This window comes from Cadophora gregata (assembly GCF_030347475.1).
Source record: "Cadophora gregata isolate MNR1 chromosome Unknown scaffold_7, whole genome shotgun sequence".
In the NCBI taxonomy this organism is placed as follows: Eukaryota; Fungi; Ascomycota; class Leotiomycetes; order Helotiales; family Ploettnerulaceae; genus Cadophora; species Cadophora gregata.
In genome coordinates, this window is record NW_026695930.1 from 79,678 (window position 1) to 95,438 (window position 15,761).

At 48.8% G+C, this 15,761-nt stretch overlaps 5 protein-coding genes across 5 annotated transcripts; 2 read left to right on the top strand and 3 right to left on the bottom strand.

Annotated features, from left to right (window-relative positions):
- Positions 1 to 282: 282 nt before the first annotated feature.
- NAM2 (Leucyl-tRNA synthetase, mitochondrial) lies at positions 283 to 3,838 on the bottom strand. Its single transcript, XM_058506437.1, has 2 exons — positions 3,015 to 3,838; positions 283 to 2,970 (listed from the first exon to the last, which is right to left on the bottom strand). Exons 1-2 carry the CDS (start codon positions 3,654 to 3,656, stop codon positions 388 to 390), a joined length of 3,225 nt encoding a protein of 1,074 aa, XP_058357165.1. The 5' UTR covers positions 3,657 to 3,838; the 3' UTR covers positions 283 to 387.
- Positions 3,839 to 4,090: 252 nt separating this feature from the next.
- ONS95_012821 (uncharacterized protein) lies at positions 4,091 to 5,966 on the top strand (the record flags this gene model as incomplete). Its single annotated transcript, XM_058506438.1, has 2 exons — positions 4,091 to 5,095; positions 5,139 to 5,966. The coding sequence occupies 2 exons, from the start codon at positions 4,091 to 4,093 to the stop codon at positions 5,964 to 5,966; spliced, it is 1,833 nt and encodes a 610-aa protein (XP_058357166.1).
- Positions 5,967 to 6,280: 314 nt separating this feature from the next.
- On the bottom strand, positions 6,281 to 11,283 carry ONS95_012823 (uncharacterized protein; the record flags this gene model as incomplete). Its single annotated transcript, XM_058506439.1, has 7 exons — positions 6,281 to 6,606; positions 6,691 to 10,281; positions 10,336 to 10,396; positions 10,444 to 10,596; positions 10,679 to 10,852; positions 10,906 to 11,073; positions 11,128 to 11,283. 6 exons carry the CDS (start codon positions 11,281 to 11,283, stop codon positions 7,763 to 7,765), a joined length of 3,231 nt encoding a protein of 1,076 aa, XP_058357167.1. The 3' UTR covers positions 6,281 to 6,606; positions 6,691 to 7,762.
- Positions 11,284 to 12,980: 1,697 nt separating this feature from the next.
- Positions 12,981 to 13,797, top strand: ONS95_012824 (uncharacterized protein; the record flags this gene model as incomplete). Its single annotated transcript, XM_058506440.1, has 3 exons — positions 12,981 to 13,155; positions 13,230 to 13,560; positions 13,617 to 13,797. The coding sequence occupies 3 exons, from the start codon at positions 12,981 to 12,983 to the stop codon at positions 13,795 to 13,797; spliced, it is 687 nt and encodes a 228-aa protein (XP_058357168.1).
- A 415-nt stretch (positions 13,798 to 14,212) lies between these two features.
- On the bottom strand, positions 14,213 to 15,484 carry ONS95_012825 (uncharacterized protein; the record flags this gene model as incomplete). Its single annotated transcript, XM_058506441.1, has 2 exons — positions 15,233 to 15,484; positions 14,213 to 15,174 (listed from the first exon to the last, which is right to left on the bottom strand). The coding sequence occupies exons 1-2, from the start codon at positions 15,456 to 15,458 to the stop codon at positions 14,213 to 14,215; spliced, it is 1,188 nt and encodes a 395-aa protein (XP_058357169.1). The 5' UTR covers positions 15,459 to 15,484.
- Positions 15,485 to 15,761: the final 277 nt, after the last annotated feature.

Here is a 15,761-nt window from a genome sequence, read left to right on the forward strand (position 1 = left end):
GATTTTGATTTTAGCCGAGGGGGCCAGATGTGGTGGTGGTGTCAAGTTGGATGTCTGCGCTTCTTGATCTTGATGCGATAACGATAATTTTTTGTGGTGGTTGATAAGTATGATGGAGGGTCAGATATTTGGAGATAGAAGGAGATAGCATGTTTCTTTTGTGGTGTGATCATTTGAAGGTGAAGAGCCCAGCCTGCTTTGGGCTTTTGGATGGGTATGATCTATCTTCGGAAGGATGACCAGAAAATCCACTGTGGGTTCTCGAGGGGAGCAAGGAAAGCATGCTAGAGGTAGTAGAGAGTAGCAGCAGCTCTGATCTATTTCAACATAATCTATACAGGGTGTAATATCTTACATCTCATCTTGAATCCTCTGCCAGGGTAAAATCTACATGATGAAATTAACCGCCTTCCCATCTCTAATAACAATCATCTTCTTCGCCCTCCTCACATCAACACCCTTCCCACCCTTTCCCATTAACTTCTCCCTCCCCTCCTCCGTATCCAGAATCTGGCTTCTCAACCAATCTTCCAAATTCAGTCCCGAAAGTCCTTCGTCCGAGATTGGGATCTTGACGGCGCATTTCATTTTCCCGTTGACTTGTACCACGCAGGTTCGTGTCGTGGGAGCTAGCATGCTGAGAGTTCCATCAACGGTGGGGAATGGTGATGCGAAAACGGAGCAGACGGGAGTTGGGGTTAGTGCAGGGTGGAGGAGCCTCCAGCACTCTTCTGAGAAGGCTGGTGTTATGGGAGCCATCATTTGGATCAATGCTCTTGTGGCGTGTACCGAGAGACGGTAGTCGGGTATGTAAGTTGTTGATTTTGGGTCCTTGGAGTCAATTTTGCGGTCGTTGTACTCTGCTATGGTATTTGTGAGAGTCATCAAGTCCGAGACGACGGTGTTGAGTGAGTGAGTCTTCTCATATGACTGCGTCACATTCGATATGGTGGCTTGCACCGATCGCCACAGGTCGCGATCTCGTGCCACGAATCCTGACCAGAGCTTCACTTGATTCTGTTCCAGTTTTTCATTTGAGTTCTCTTGCGGCTGTTGTGATTCGAGAACGATGCTATTGATTATCTGTACTCTCTCCGTTGACAGCTGCGACTTAGCTCGCAGAGACTGCTCTGAATCCTCTCCTTCTGACGCGTCCACCCTGCCTTGGTTCGTGGGCGTCTCAGTTGCAAGAAAGTAGAGCTTCGGATTGAATTCATCCAGACTGTTCGAGTCGACCCAGACACTCCGGTTGGTAAAGATCATCTCGTGAAGTCTCCGAAGCCATCGAGTTACCCCTGCAATCTTCTCTTCGTCCCATTCGAGCACCTCACTGACTGGAGCTTGGAACAAGATGTGTGCTCTGGTGGCATCTGCTCCATATTTAGCCATGCAAGTTCCGGGATCAACCCCGTTATACTTCGATTTTGACATCTTCTCAAAGCTGACGTTTGGTGTTTCGTTTGTAGCAGTGATGAGAGGCTTGGATGGGTCTGTGAGATCTACTTCGTCTGGTTTGAGAAATCGTCCAGTCGATGGATCCGAGTAAGTTTTCCCATGTACCATGCCTTGAGCCAGGAGCTTTTTGAAAGGCTCCCCGAGAGACTTTGCCCCATTAGGCCAGAATGGTGTGGTGGCCATGAATTTGGAAATAAATCTCGAGTATAAGAGATGCAAGATTGCATGTTCTACGCCTCCGATATACAAGTCTACTGGCAGATTTGCATTTGCTGCTTCAGCCGAGAAAGGCGAATTAGAATTCTTGGGGTCTGGAAATCGCATGAAATACCAACTGGAATCAACGAATGTGTCCATAGTATCTGTATCTCTCTTGGCAGCTTCCCCACATTGTGGGCAAGGAGTATTGACCCATTCGTGGGCATGCTCGAGCGGATTGCCCGTCTTTCCATTCGCCCAATGGCTATCAACAACTGGGAGTTTCACAGGAAGCTGATCATCTGGCACAGGAACAGGACCACAGCTGCCGCAGTGAATGATTGGAATTGGTGTTCCCCAATATCGCTGTCGACTGACTAGCCAGTCTCGCAAACGCCAAGTTTCTGCTTCTGATCCGAGGTTTTTCGATTTCAGAAGATTGACAATACTATTGGTAGCATCTGCAGTCTTCAAACCAGCGTGTGACCCGCTTTGCTTTGTGAGATGCCCATGATGAATAAATGGGCTCGTCTGAAGAACACTTGTTGCTTCATCTGGAGATTGAGAAACGACAAAGCGAACTGGGTCGTCGTAGCGATTATGTTTCCAGAAAGCATGGTCACGAGTGTCGTGACCTGGAACACCCATCACAGCCCCATCTCCATAATCTCCAAGAACATACGGCGCGACGTAAATTGGCAATGAAGCCTTGGTGGCATCTGGTGTGGATTCTTCATAGGCGAGAGGATTCAAAGCCCGGACGTTCGGGAGGAGGTATCCCACTTTCGAGTCGAGTGGAAGAGCTGGAATGGTATCGAGGAAAGCTTGGAGCTCCACATCGGCTTTTGCCAAAGATTGAACAATAGGGTGCGTCGCAGCCAGAGCAACATACTGCACACCATACAAGGTATCCGGTCTGGTAGTAAATACTTCGATGTCGGAATGTGTTTGTTGATCGTAGGCCACAACGGGGAACTTGATTCGAGCCCCTGTTGATTTCCCAAGCCAATTCTTCTGCATTGACAAGACACGTTCTGGCCATGCGCCATTCTTCTCAAGCTCCTTCAAGCCATCCAGCAATTCTTGTCTGTATTCCGATATCTTGAAGAACCATTGCTTCAACATCTTCTTCTCAACCTTTGCTCCAGACCTCCAGGAACATCCATTTGAGTCTACTTGTTCGTTTGCCAAAACTGTCTTGTCCACGGGATCATAGTTTACTAATGACTCTGCTTGGTACGCGAGCCCAGCTTTGTGCAGTAGGAGGAATAGTTGCTGAGTATGCTTGTAGAATGTAGGATCGCATGTGGCAAATTCCTAAGAAATCAGCGTTGTACTGCTTAGAACACAAGTCCACATACCCTCTCCCAATCCCATTCCCCATTCATGGCTTCCAGCTGCGATTTCATTTTCTGGATATTCTGTTTCGTCCATGTTGCAGGTTCAATTCCTCTTTCAATTGCTGCATTCTCTGCTGGTAGGCCGAAAGCATCCCATCCAATTGGGTGTGTCACCTCAAAGCCTTGCATGCGGTGGAATCTTGCCAGCACATCAGAAATGGTGTAGACTCTGAGGTGACCAAGATGCAAGTTTCCAGATGGATATGGAAACATTGGAAGGACGTATTTCCGTCCTTTACTTTCTACTTCAATGTCGTCCGGGTATTTCTCCTTGATGACCTTGTTTTTGGCCAGAAATTCGTCTGCAAGCTGTTTCTGCTTTCCTTGTCCCGTCTTCGAGGTTTCTTCCATCTTCGCCCAAGTCCGTAGGATTGCCTTGTGTACCTCTGGAATGGCATCTTTCGTTACTCCGTGTTTCTGTTTCTCCTCCTTCTTGCTCTGCCATTTCGCCCTCCATTTCTGGTCCAGTGCAGGGAGATCAAGGCCATTGTAGGCAGCTGATCTAATTCCTCGGCTGACGATCGGGGAACATCTACCTCCAAGGATTCTCCCGTAGGCAGGACGGAGCCCCCGGTGCCCGTTTCTGCCAATTGCCGTAAACATCTCGTCTGCCGGGCATTGTGCACTATAGCAATCGCATCATTGCGTGGTTGGGAATAGCTTCATTTTATGGTCAACGGTTAGAGAGCTTGGAGCTCAAACAAAATGCATTGGTCCGTGCATTGCAGGTGAGACAAGCTCCGCCAAGCCAGCCTGCCCAGCAGACGTCCGAGAACGACAAAGCAGGAGGAGAACGGAACATCGAAACTCTGCAAGCATCAGCGACCGTCCCATCTCTCACATCTCCACGTCGCTTCTTTACTTCTAATGGTTGCTCTTCGAGTATATATTTTGCGACACACCCAATTCCCTACATCTGCTATTTCAACCTTACGACTTCACGACGACATGATCCATAACACACAATAATACAGCCCTCCAAACCGCATTTCCCCAAATCTCTCTGCCAGAGCATGAGGATATAAAGCACGAAGATCATGTCACGACCCTTTTCCAACCTCCAACCTCATGCGCGCGACTCCTTAGAACTGGCCAGTCTGGCCTCGAGTTCCCCCGGTGCACGAACATCCTCGTCCTCATCACGATCCGGAATATCATCCTCGAGGAAGCTTTCCCTAGAGGCAGACGACCCTCTTGATGCACGGAATCCAGCTGCGAATACTAGAGAGAATCGGTCCTACTCCAATTCCTCAGTCTTCGACTTCACATCGAACCTCTATCCTCTCTCCTCCACATCTGAGAATGGCTATGCGCCGATTGGAGCCCCTATATCTTCTTCGAATGGGCAGACGACATTAGGGGGAGGGTCGCTGGAGAAGCACAAGACGTTGACATATCTGAATGGACTGTCGCTGATAGTGGGATTGATAATTGGGTCTGGAATCTTCTCGTCCCCCAGCCAGGTCAACGCCAATGCTGGATCACCGGGAGCGTCGTTGATAGTATGGACAATTGCGGGCATATTGGCATGGACGGGGGCGTCTAGTTATGCAGAGTTAGGAGGAGCCATACCGCTAAATGGAGGAGCGCAGGTGTATCTTTCCAAGATCTACGGAGAGCTGTCCGGCTTCCTGTTTACGTGGTCTGCAGTAATGGTATTGAAGCCCGGTTCGAGCGCCATCATATCTATAATCATGGGAGAATATCTTGTTCGAGCAGCCATTGGAGCAGAGGCAGAGAATGTTAATTCTTGGATCAACAAAAGCGTGGCGTTGGTTGGATTATTCGCGGTCACATTACTGAATTGCATATCGACGAAACTCGGGACGAAGATGGGAGACATGTTTATGTTCTTCAAGTTTGTTGCATTGCTTGGTGTTACGGTTGTCGGCATAGTGGTTGCACTTACTGGATTCTCGAATTCTGGAAGTGCGAATCAGGATTGGAAGGATAAGGGATGGTTTGATGGGACGAGTACGAGTGCTAGTTCTTGGGCTGTTGCTCTTTATGCTGGACTCTGGGCTTTTGATGGATGGGATAATGTGAGTAAATATACTGCAGGAGAAGAATATTGCTAATTTTCAGACCAACTATGTTGTAGGAGAATTTCGAAACCCAAGCAGAGATCTACCCCGCGTTATTCATACCGCAATGCCTCTGGTCATTCTCTCATACCTCCTGGCAAACGTCGCATACTTCTTCGTCCTGCCTCTGAAGACCATCAACCACTCGAACACAGTCGCTGTAATGTTTGGCAATAAAGTGTTTGGACCAATTGGATCTCTCATCTTGGCCTTGATCGTCTCAGCATCTTGCTTTGGGGCTCTGAACGCCACAACCTTCACATCTGGACGATTGGTATATGTGGCTGGAAAAGAAGGACTGCTTCCAGCAGTGTTTGGAAAGATCGGTCTTGGAAGTAGTGCGGAACCTAATATCAACACCCTCCGAACACGAAATTGGGCATCGAAGACTCTAGCCCGTATGTTTGGTGATGAGGAAACAGGACTATTCTTTACGCCAATCAACGCCATGATTCTCAACGCCGCTTTGACAGCAGGATACATCCTCGTGGGCGAGTTTGGAACTTTGGTCACATTCTACGGCGTGGCAGGCTACACATTCTATTTCTTTACTGTCCTCGGGCTCATCATCCTTCGAGTTCGAGAACCCAATCTAGAGAGACCGTACAGGACGTGGATCACGACGCCAATTATCTTCTGCTGTGTGAGTCTGTTCCTGTTGAGTCGGGCTGTGTTCGCAGAGCCATTGCAGACGGTGATTGTGGTGTTGTTTATTGGTGCTGGGGTGCCGATTTATTATTGGAGGATACGAGGGAGGGATCAGGGGAGTAAGAGGGAGAGGGGGGAGGAGGAGATTGGGTGGAAGTTTTGGAAGAGGTGGCAGAGGTAGTGAGGAGGTGTTTGAATTGAATATTAAGTGTTGAGTGTACACTGTTGATTTCTGCTCCGCTTGTTCCCTCGAGACTTGATACTTCCTGGCCCCCCCCCCCCCCCCCCCCCAAAAAGGATCCATACAAAAGACCCGCCAAGTGGCTCATCATTCGTCCACATCACACACATGGCTACCTCCACCTCAGTTGTTTTCTCTTTCAATTACAAAAATGGCCCAAAAAATGCCAAAAAAAAAGAACTTTCTGATCACTACGAGGGTCGAACTCGCGACCTTGGCGTTATTAGCACCACGCTCTAACCAACTGAGCTAACTGTTATCATATATTAGTATTTTGTTCTGATTCATAAATCATCGTCAGATGATGAGTGAGTAAGTACTTACGCGATCCTTATCAGGTGTCGTGATGTCGGGAATTTTGTTATTTGGGTAGATGAGGGAGGAGGGATATTTGTGTGCCGAGGAGGATGCGGGAAGCGGCTTTGGGGAAAGGGTGAGTTGAGTAATGGAATGGATCCACTGTTTTGGAGAGGAGGGTCGACCCACTTGCTCACTGAGAGAGGTACACGGGTGTTTGTTCGTCTCCTGAGCTGGGCTTGTTCTAGTTTGGGTGTTATCATGTAGTGCATCGTGTTGTGCACTGTTGGGGATACACGTCGAAGATTAGTCGTCGTTTTCTTGCACGTTTGAGACAAGAGCAGAGTATCACGGCCGTTATTCTCACCTTGAAGTTCCGAAGAGAGGCAACCATGGAGTTCTTATCCTTGGGAAATCACCGTACACATCGACCGGATTTCTCCCCATCATCCGCCCTCAGCTGTTGCGGTTAATTACTCGACGAGATGCTGGAGTGATGGGTGTGACGGACGTTTACAAATATATCACCAAAGATATCAGGTCAAATCCAAAGTACGAAACGAACACAAAACTCGAATCACATCACACATCCCACGGAAGTCACGAACGATTCAGCACCACAAGGATGTCATTCTTCGACTATCAGCTTTACCCAAAAATGCAGATCTGCTTTCCCCGTTGCTCTCTTCTCTTCCTTTCTGAAGAAGTTGAGAGACAGTAGGCCACAAGATCTGGAAAACACGGTATCGCCTCAAGTCACCTCACCTCAACACTACACACCCATCCCCAAAACGAAAGAAACCCACTCTTCAACCCACTTAGCACCCCGCACAAGTCCCACACCTAATCGCCGCAAACACATTCTGCACACACTGCTCCGAAATACCCGGCGGAAGCATGATGAACGAGGGCGGGACGTCGACCGCGATGGGACGTTGAGGAGGCACGACGTCCGGTGTTGAGATCGGGGGAGGAGAGATCGGAGGATCGACCTGAACTGGTGGCTGTGGGGGGATCTCGCCGGTAGTGGATGTTGGAGGTTCGATCAGGTATGCGGAGTCGTGGGCGTCGTTGTTGCAGGGGGTTTGGACGTCGTAGTTTCCGTGCTCGAAGAGTTGGCAGGTTTTGATTGGGTATTTGCTGTTGGAACCTTGGCGGGCTGTGTAGAGGACGCTGTGGTGTTCATGTTAGCACGGTGTAGGATCAAGAAATAAGGAGCTGGAAGGAGAGTGGGGAGACTCACGACTTGCAGTTCGGGGTGCCGGCGCAGATGTGGATGCAGTATTGCAGAGATGGGACGTCTGGAATGACAGTGATCTCTTTCTTGCCGCCGTCAACATGGCGACAGCAGAGGATGTAGAAGGATTTGTCTGGACCGACGGCATATCTTCTATCCTGGGCTGGAGTGTGGAGGTTGAGTCAGTACTTTTACTTGAAAATTACTTCAAAGGCAAAAGAGAGGGATCCATTAGCTTACAAGTTGGACAAACAGCTTCAGGCACAGTCGGAGCATCTAGAAGCTCAATACGGCTCCTCGGCGGGCACTTGTACGTCCCTTGCGACCCCTTCGAAACATCAACCGGTTTACCAGTTGAGTCAAAAGATCCCCCGAATGGACCCTTAACCACATCTTCTCCTCCAGCACTAGGATGCGATCCGTCCGGATTAAGCGGCGTCTGACCCGTCTCGCCTGGCTGCTGTACAGGAACTCCACCACTCTCATGCGAACCAGACGTCGAGCCTCCGCCTTCAACAGGCTTTGTAGTGTCAACAGGCCTACCACTTTGGTCGAACGAGCCTCCGAATGAACCTTTGATGACGCCGGTGTCTCCGGATGAGCTGGGAATAGATCCTGTGCCGCCGGTTTGCGGATTCTGCGATGTTTGGTCGCCTGTTTGGCCTGGTTGCTGGATGGGGATGTTTCCGCTACTGTGGGAGCCGGATGTTGAGCCTCCTGCTTCGATGGGACGGCTGCTTTGGTCGAAACTACCGCCGAATGGGCCCTTGATGGGTTGCTGGCCTTGCTCACTTGGCTGTTGGGTTTGTTGATCTCCGGTGGAGGGGCTCACTGGAACGCCACCAGTACTTTGTTGCCCTGTGGTGGTATCAACTGGCTTGCCAGTGTGATCAAAGCTGCCTCCAAATGGACCCTTAATGGGTTGTTGGCCTTGCTCGCTTGGCTGTTGACTTGACTGATCACCTGTCGATGACCCTCCGGTGCCCTGCTGACCGGAGGTATCAATTGGTTTCCCAGTATGGTCGAAACTTCCACCAAAAGGCCCCTTGATTGGAATTTGTCCTGAATCCCCTGTCTGAGGTTGAGATCCAGTTCCAGTTCCTTGCGTACCTCCTTGTGGGACATCACCACCTTGGATAGGAATATTACCAGTGCCGTGTGTTCCCCCAGATGGTACATCCCCGGTGATTGGCTTACCAGTCTGATCAAAGCTACCTCCGAATGGGCCTTTGATAGGAGCTTGCCCCTGATCCCCAGGTTGTGTTCCGCCTTGAATGGGGACATTTCCAGAGCCTTGTGTACCCCCGGATGGCACACCTCCAGTGATCGGCTTGCCACTTTGATCGAAGCTACCTCCAAACGGACCCTTGATGGGTACTTGTCCTTGATCACCAGTCTGCGGCTGCGTTCCCCCTTGTGGGATATCACCACCCTGGGTCGGAATGTTACCTGTGCCTCCTTGAGTTCCTTGCTGTGCGGGTAAATCTCCTCCAGTGACAGGTCTTCCACTTTGGTCGAAACTGCCTCCAAAAGGACCTTTGACGGGAGCTTGTCCTTGACTTCCACCCTGCGGAACATTCCCACCTTGACTGGGGACGTTACCTGTGCCTCCTTGTGTAGGTATGTCTCCTCCAGTGACTGGTCGACCAGTTTGGTCGAAGCTGCCTCCAAATGGACCTTTGATAGGCTGATCCCCTGTTTGCGGTTGACCCCCACCATGTGGGATGTTTCCGCCTTGAGTTGGGACATTTCCGGAGCCACCGGTCTCAGGTTTTGTTTGATCAAATCCGCCAGTTGATGGCTGACCACCGCCTTGCTGGAACGATCCACCCTGATGACCTGGTTGGAACGAGACGCCTCCAGAAGTTTGATCTGGTTGGCCTGGGATATTTCCACCCTGAGTATCGGGTTTTCTGTCGAAGGATCCTCCGAACCCTGTACCCGTACTAGGCTTTGTATCAAACGAGCCTCCACTTCCAGTGCTAGGTTTGGTGCCTTGACCTTGTTGTCCTGTTGTACCGGAATCCGGCGTTACGAAACCTCCTTGGAAGCCTGCAGGAATGCTCTGCGGTGCACCAGGTGTCCAGCTCCAGTAATAACCATTCCCGGACTGGCTGTATACCCACGTCCATGATCCTGAGCCTGAAATTCCAGATATAGTGGGAGGTTCCTTGTTCGAAGGAGAAAACACCCATCCAGTTGAGCCTGGCTTTGTAGCAGGAAGCTGCTGAGAAGAAGGTGTGAAAGACCAGTAATAGCCATTTCCAGTTGGTGCAGATACCCATTTCCATGTGCCTGCTGTACCTGAAATTCCTGCTGGCAGTGCCGGAGGTGTGGTCTTTGATGGGGAGAAGATCCATTCTGTCGATCCTGACTGGGGCGGCGGCAGTTGCTGCTGCGGAGATTGAGGCGAGGAAATGTACGACCAGTAGTATCCGTTTCCGTTTGGAGCAGAAACCCATTTCCAAGTTCCTGATGTAGACGCACCAGCAGGCAATGGAGGTGGTGTAGTCGACGAAGATGAGAAGATCCATCCAGATCCTCCTGTTGGTGGATCGGGGAGCTTCTGCTGAGTTGCTGGCTGTTTTCCAGAAGGAATAAAAGACCAGAAGTAACCATTTTCATCAGGACTGCTCACCCATTTCCAAGTACCGGAGCCTGAAACCCCTGCAGGCAGTGGAGGTGCGGTTGTTGATGATGTGGAAAATATCCAGGGAGTGCCTGAACACAGAATTTGGTAAGCAGTGGGAGGTATCTCTGAAATGTAAAACAAACCTGGTGCTGCCGGCAAATTTTGCTTAGGTCCGGCAATGAAGCTCCAGTAATATCCTCCACCCTGGGAACACGTCAGTGTCGCTCTCGGCTTTTGATCCAAGAACTTACTGAAGGCGCAGATATCCACTTCCAAGTACCAGAAGTTGATCCTGCGGGCAAAGGAGGTGCGACACTGTTCGACTGAGAGAATTGCCAAGCCGTGCCAGGAGGCGGTGGAAGATCCTGCTTTGGACCAGGAATAAAGCTCCAATAGTAACCGCCCTGAATCGCATCAGACCGGCCCTCGTTCATGGATTCAATGTATGATAACAGGATTCATCAGAATCTTAAGCATAATACTTACAGACGGACCAGAAATCCATTTCCAGCTTCCATTAGACTGACCAGCAGGCAATGGAGGTGGTGCGGTGTTGGATTGCGAGAATTGCCAAGGTGTACCAGGCGCTGGACCAAGTCCTTGAGATGAAGAAGACGGAGATGACGAAGATGAAGATGAATAACTCCAATAGAAGCCACCCTGTTGTAGAACAAGTTAGGAAAGGTGGAACTTGTTGGGAAAGAGAGCCTTACAGATGTGGGAGCGGGGATCCATGTCCATTTCCCTGACGACGATGCGCCAGCAGGCAGAGGAGGAGCAACAGTATTCGATTGAGAGAATTGCCAAGCAGAACCAGGGGCAGCAGGAAGTTGTTGATTTGCTGTCCACTTCCACTGCTCGCTCCATTGGCCTGACTCACTCTGTCATGAGTTAGTCTCTGTTGATGACCTTACACATTTGAAATCCCTTCTCACCCATTGTTGCGTTGATGAAGACCACGGTTGACGCTTTATATCCCAACCATTACTTTGAGAAGTGATCCAAGGCTGAGGTTTGATGTCCCAGCCGCCTCCTTGGGCGAAGACCCCGAATCCCAAGCTGGCAACAACGCCAAGCTGGGCGGTTCTCATTTTGGAAGTGCAAACTCAATCAGAAAGAATTAAAATAAAAAATAATTGAAGAGAACATTCCATTGGCCCTGAAAGACCTATATAGGGTCTAATAATGAATTCAAAGACCTCTGTGTCCGAGATGCCTCGGTATTGTGGCGTCTTACCCCGACGATCTCTTGTGTTTCTCAGGCACTAGGAGCTTCATTTTCGTCGCACAGCCTCAGTGCTTCCCGAACAGGAATTCAGAAACTTCTCAGGGGTTCATGATGTGACAAATGAACGCAGGAGAGGGATTGAGCGACACTTGTGTAACAGCTGAAAAGCCAATCTCCCCACCACAATACGGGATTTATCAACTCTCCCATTTTGCAATGCCATGACGCGATTGGTTCGCTAATAGAGGGAATCAAAACAAACATCATGGAGCGCTAGCCAATGTCTGCGGATGTAGGTATTAATCGAGATGTGGACTGTCGATATTATCTTAGTAGATGCACTTCGAAACCCTCGACAACACTCTACGCAATTTCTCTCACGGTCCGCTGGTAACACAACCCCCGCATCTGCGGAGATTGTCTTGTCCAATATCTGACGCCGCAAAGATCCCTAACATGTTGTCGAACGTGTGTCTCAGAGTTCTGGATACATTGGAAAGATGAACCAAGAAATTAGAAGGACGAGACCGGGGATCAGCGCATCCAGATGTCGTGACTTTCGTGAAAATCACGACTTGCACTATTGGAGCACCTTCCCAAGGCCTTTCAGTCTGGTCTTGTACTTGTGGTTGCACAACATGAATCGAATTGAACGTTGATTATGTGATAGTAAATCTCTGTCCTTTGGCCAGAAGTTGTCTTGATCGCTGCATAATTTCCTGCCAGAGGTTGCCGATTTCTGGACTGCTTTGCATGATGGAAGATGGGCTTAAAAAAGCTACTGTGAATCTGGCAGTCATTACACTCAGTACTCGATTCAATCACTGAGTAAAGTTTTTCCTGATTTACAAGTACTAAAGAAGACATGGAAGCCAAGATTCTCATGGACACCGACATGCTGTGGTCAACTGGAGATTGCAGATCACGAATAGCAGAGCTGTAGTACGAACCATTTCATTCACCTGCTACCGATCCTCAACTTTTCGGGCATTCCGAATTGTTTGTGTTCTTGATAGATGACTCGAAATGATTAAATTTAATTGGTTCCCCACTCGTCTGTTGAGGGACAGTCACACAGCAGGCTGTTCAACAACCTCACTCATCTCGTTTCCCAGAGCAACTACGATCCCGACGCCACTCAACATCTCCATTTCTTTGTCTTGAAACAATACACCTGAGCAACATTGAATGAAGAATGAACATTAATAATAGACAAATTAAAACCATGAGCTGCGTCGTGATAGTCTCTCAATATGGCAAAAGCAGCTTCCTTTTCTCAAGAAATAATCTTTAGATCTGCTTTTCATGGATAATTAATAGTGGAAACTTGACGAGAGACAATTGTGAGATTTTACATCTGAACACAGCATATAAGATTATCTCGGAGTCATCAGATCGTCAAGATTGAGTATCGTTCAGGATGTCCTTGAAGAGTCTGAAACTCACATTCCGACGAGGTTGGAGAACATCGTACCGAGAAATATCACTACCCGCCACAAACGAGCAAGTTCAACATTTGGGCCCTTTTTATCCACCATCAGTTTACTTCACTCTTAAAACATGTTCTCTAAGTTTCTCATTCTGACTGGCATCACCCAAGTTCTGTTGGTGGATGCTGCTTACTACCCACCAGGATGTGGTCCATGGCCAGCAGGTGTTCCTGAGGTAGTGAATGGCGTAAAGAGACCACCATATCGGTGTGGGGGTGGTCCAGCATGGCCTCCGGAGCAGCCAGGTGAGGAAATTCCATTTACATTCTCAAAGCCCTTCCATTTGGTGAGCAGTTTGGCTAATAGGAAATTTCTTCAGCGCCGATCTCCGTCACAGTCACTGTGACATCCACAACCACAGTACAACTTGCACCAAAGACTGTCACGGAGACTACAGAAGCTCCTCCAAAGACCAAGACTTTAACTGAATTTGAAGAACTTCCTCCCAAGACACGCACCATCATTGAGACGGAAACACTTCCAGCCCAGACCAAAACCGTCATCGAAACCGAAACTTTACCAGCAAAGACCAAGACTGTTACGGAAACGGAGCAGCTCCCAGCAAAGACGAAGACTTTCACAGAGACTGAAACAGAGACATTGCCAGCCAAAACACTCACAGAGACAGAAACTTTGCCAGCTAAGACTGTGTATGTTCCTTGTGCTTCGTAAGGAAGACATTTAATGCTGACAATCACTTCCCCAGCTATCAAGTCGCTCCGACCGAACTTGCTCATGCAGCAGCGAACCAGTGTGCTTCTTGGTTCAGTGATGGCTCTCGACCTGTACCGGTATTTGATCTTGATGGGCAGCCTCAGTGTTGTCTGCCACATCCTGACTCGTACTCGAAAATATATGGCGACTGCCATGTGGGACCGAGAATTTGAGGCGCTTGACGATGGTTGAGGAGAACACTTGGAACCATCTTAAACAAGCAGGCTATGACTGAGTTTGAAGCAAGGGATGAGTCATTGGAAACAGAAGTAGCACAATGGTCACCAGAGCACAGTTCATATGTTCCGTTACAACTGCATTTTAACTCCGATGCTTCAAAGTGTTCTTGCAACGAAACTAAGCCGATTTGAGAGAGTATCAATACCATCGCTGTGTCTAATATTCTTTTTCTCGTCCCGTCATCCTTCAACAGAGATATGTTAGACCTTTCAGACATCTTGTTGTCGTATAAAGTTAACTGGTCGGATCCCCCATGCCCAGGGACAGGTGTTCTCATCCTCTAACTGACGCTCCCTATGTTCATGTTTGATCGTTCAATTCTTTGGCAACATCAGTCTACCCCAAGGATTAAGCTTGAAGCCGCTCTATATTCCGTTTAAAAAACGTGTGAAGATAGTCTTCCGCACCTAAGACATCCCTTTGATAGAACTCAAGTAGCCCTGCGATCATCATATCCCTCTGTTCGACAGCTTTGCGGTCCGTCCGCGAGACTCCAATCCCAAACTCAACCCAAACAGCCAGGTCTTTTCTTCCATCGGCTTTCATTGGGGTTCGTTCCCATCTCAGACGAAGAAGAGGAAACAAGTCGTTGACCTTTGCAATTATTTCACCCTTCACGCTCGGAGTGATAGGCCCAATGATTCGAGCGAAGGCTTTGTTGGTGGAGAATACGAATGAACCTGATGGAAATCCTGTCAGGGGATCCCAGCTGTCTTGGAGCTTGATACTTGGCCAGATTGGAGGCACTGTATGTTGATTCTCAACTGCTCCCGTGACAATAGACAAAGGGTTAGCTGGGTAAGTGTTACCATCCAGCACATGAGGTATGGGTTGCGATGTATTGACTGCCATTTTCTGTGGATCACTGCTTGTCTTCACTCGTGCGGATTGGTCATCTTCTTTTCTTATGCAGCTGGCAAAGCTCGGATGTGGTGTTGTACTTGATTGCCGAGCTACGGCCGGAAGTGCAGGAGACTTTTGCAAATCTTGAAGTTGGGGAGAAGTTGTCTGCTGCTCTATTTCGGAATCCTCATGGCTGAGCTTTTGTTTCCGATAGGATCTTGATTTGATCGAGGCTTGAGGCTTCCGGAAGGATATGCGAAAAGGTGAAACGGAAACGTCTGGTGTGGTTGGTTCGCGAATTTTCTGTGGGCTTGGTGCTTGTTCGATTTGCTTCAATGGTGAAATGCTCTCTGGCTCCTTATCTTCCCTTCCTGTCAGAAGCTTAATGCGATACAGTGCTGTTGCTCGATATTTTGCTGCTGAGGATTCTGGGGGTGGAGGAAAAGCGGCATGAGCAGAGAGTCCCCCTAAGTTAATATCAGCACACTGCACAAGATATTGTGTTGCTATGCCATCAAAACCTACAGAACTCAAGAACAGTGATCTGCCTCGCTTGGTACAGCAGCATCTCCTCTGACCGTCTCAATGCCACCGGTAGTTCAAAGCTTTCAGCTCGAAGACTTATAAGGTATGAACTCACAGACTCGCATAGCTGTTGGTAGCTAATGAGGTTTCCTCCTTCAGGTTCTTCAAGCGGGGGGACAGTGGCTGCCAAGTGTTTAAGAAATCCTTCTGTCTCAGCAGAGCTCATTTTGAATACAATGTGTGACTTATGGCTCTTGTTTTCGCGTCTGAAAATAATCGAAGTGAAAGAAAGATGGATATCGAGACGAAAGTAGCTTTAGTGTTGAAGATGAGACCTTTTCATGTTGTGGGAAACAGCGTTTGGTGTGGAAAATCGCTAGTGGAAACGGCTGCCTGCATATCCTCAATCATTGATGTTGAAACAGCCCAATTCCTACCCCCAATCACGTTTGATAGCTAGATAGGATATTAAAAAGATAGTGGAGACTACACATCCCTCACTCTAACCATCTACCACGTTGCTGTCGTC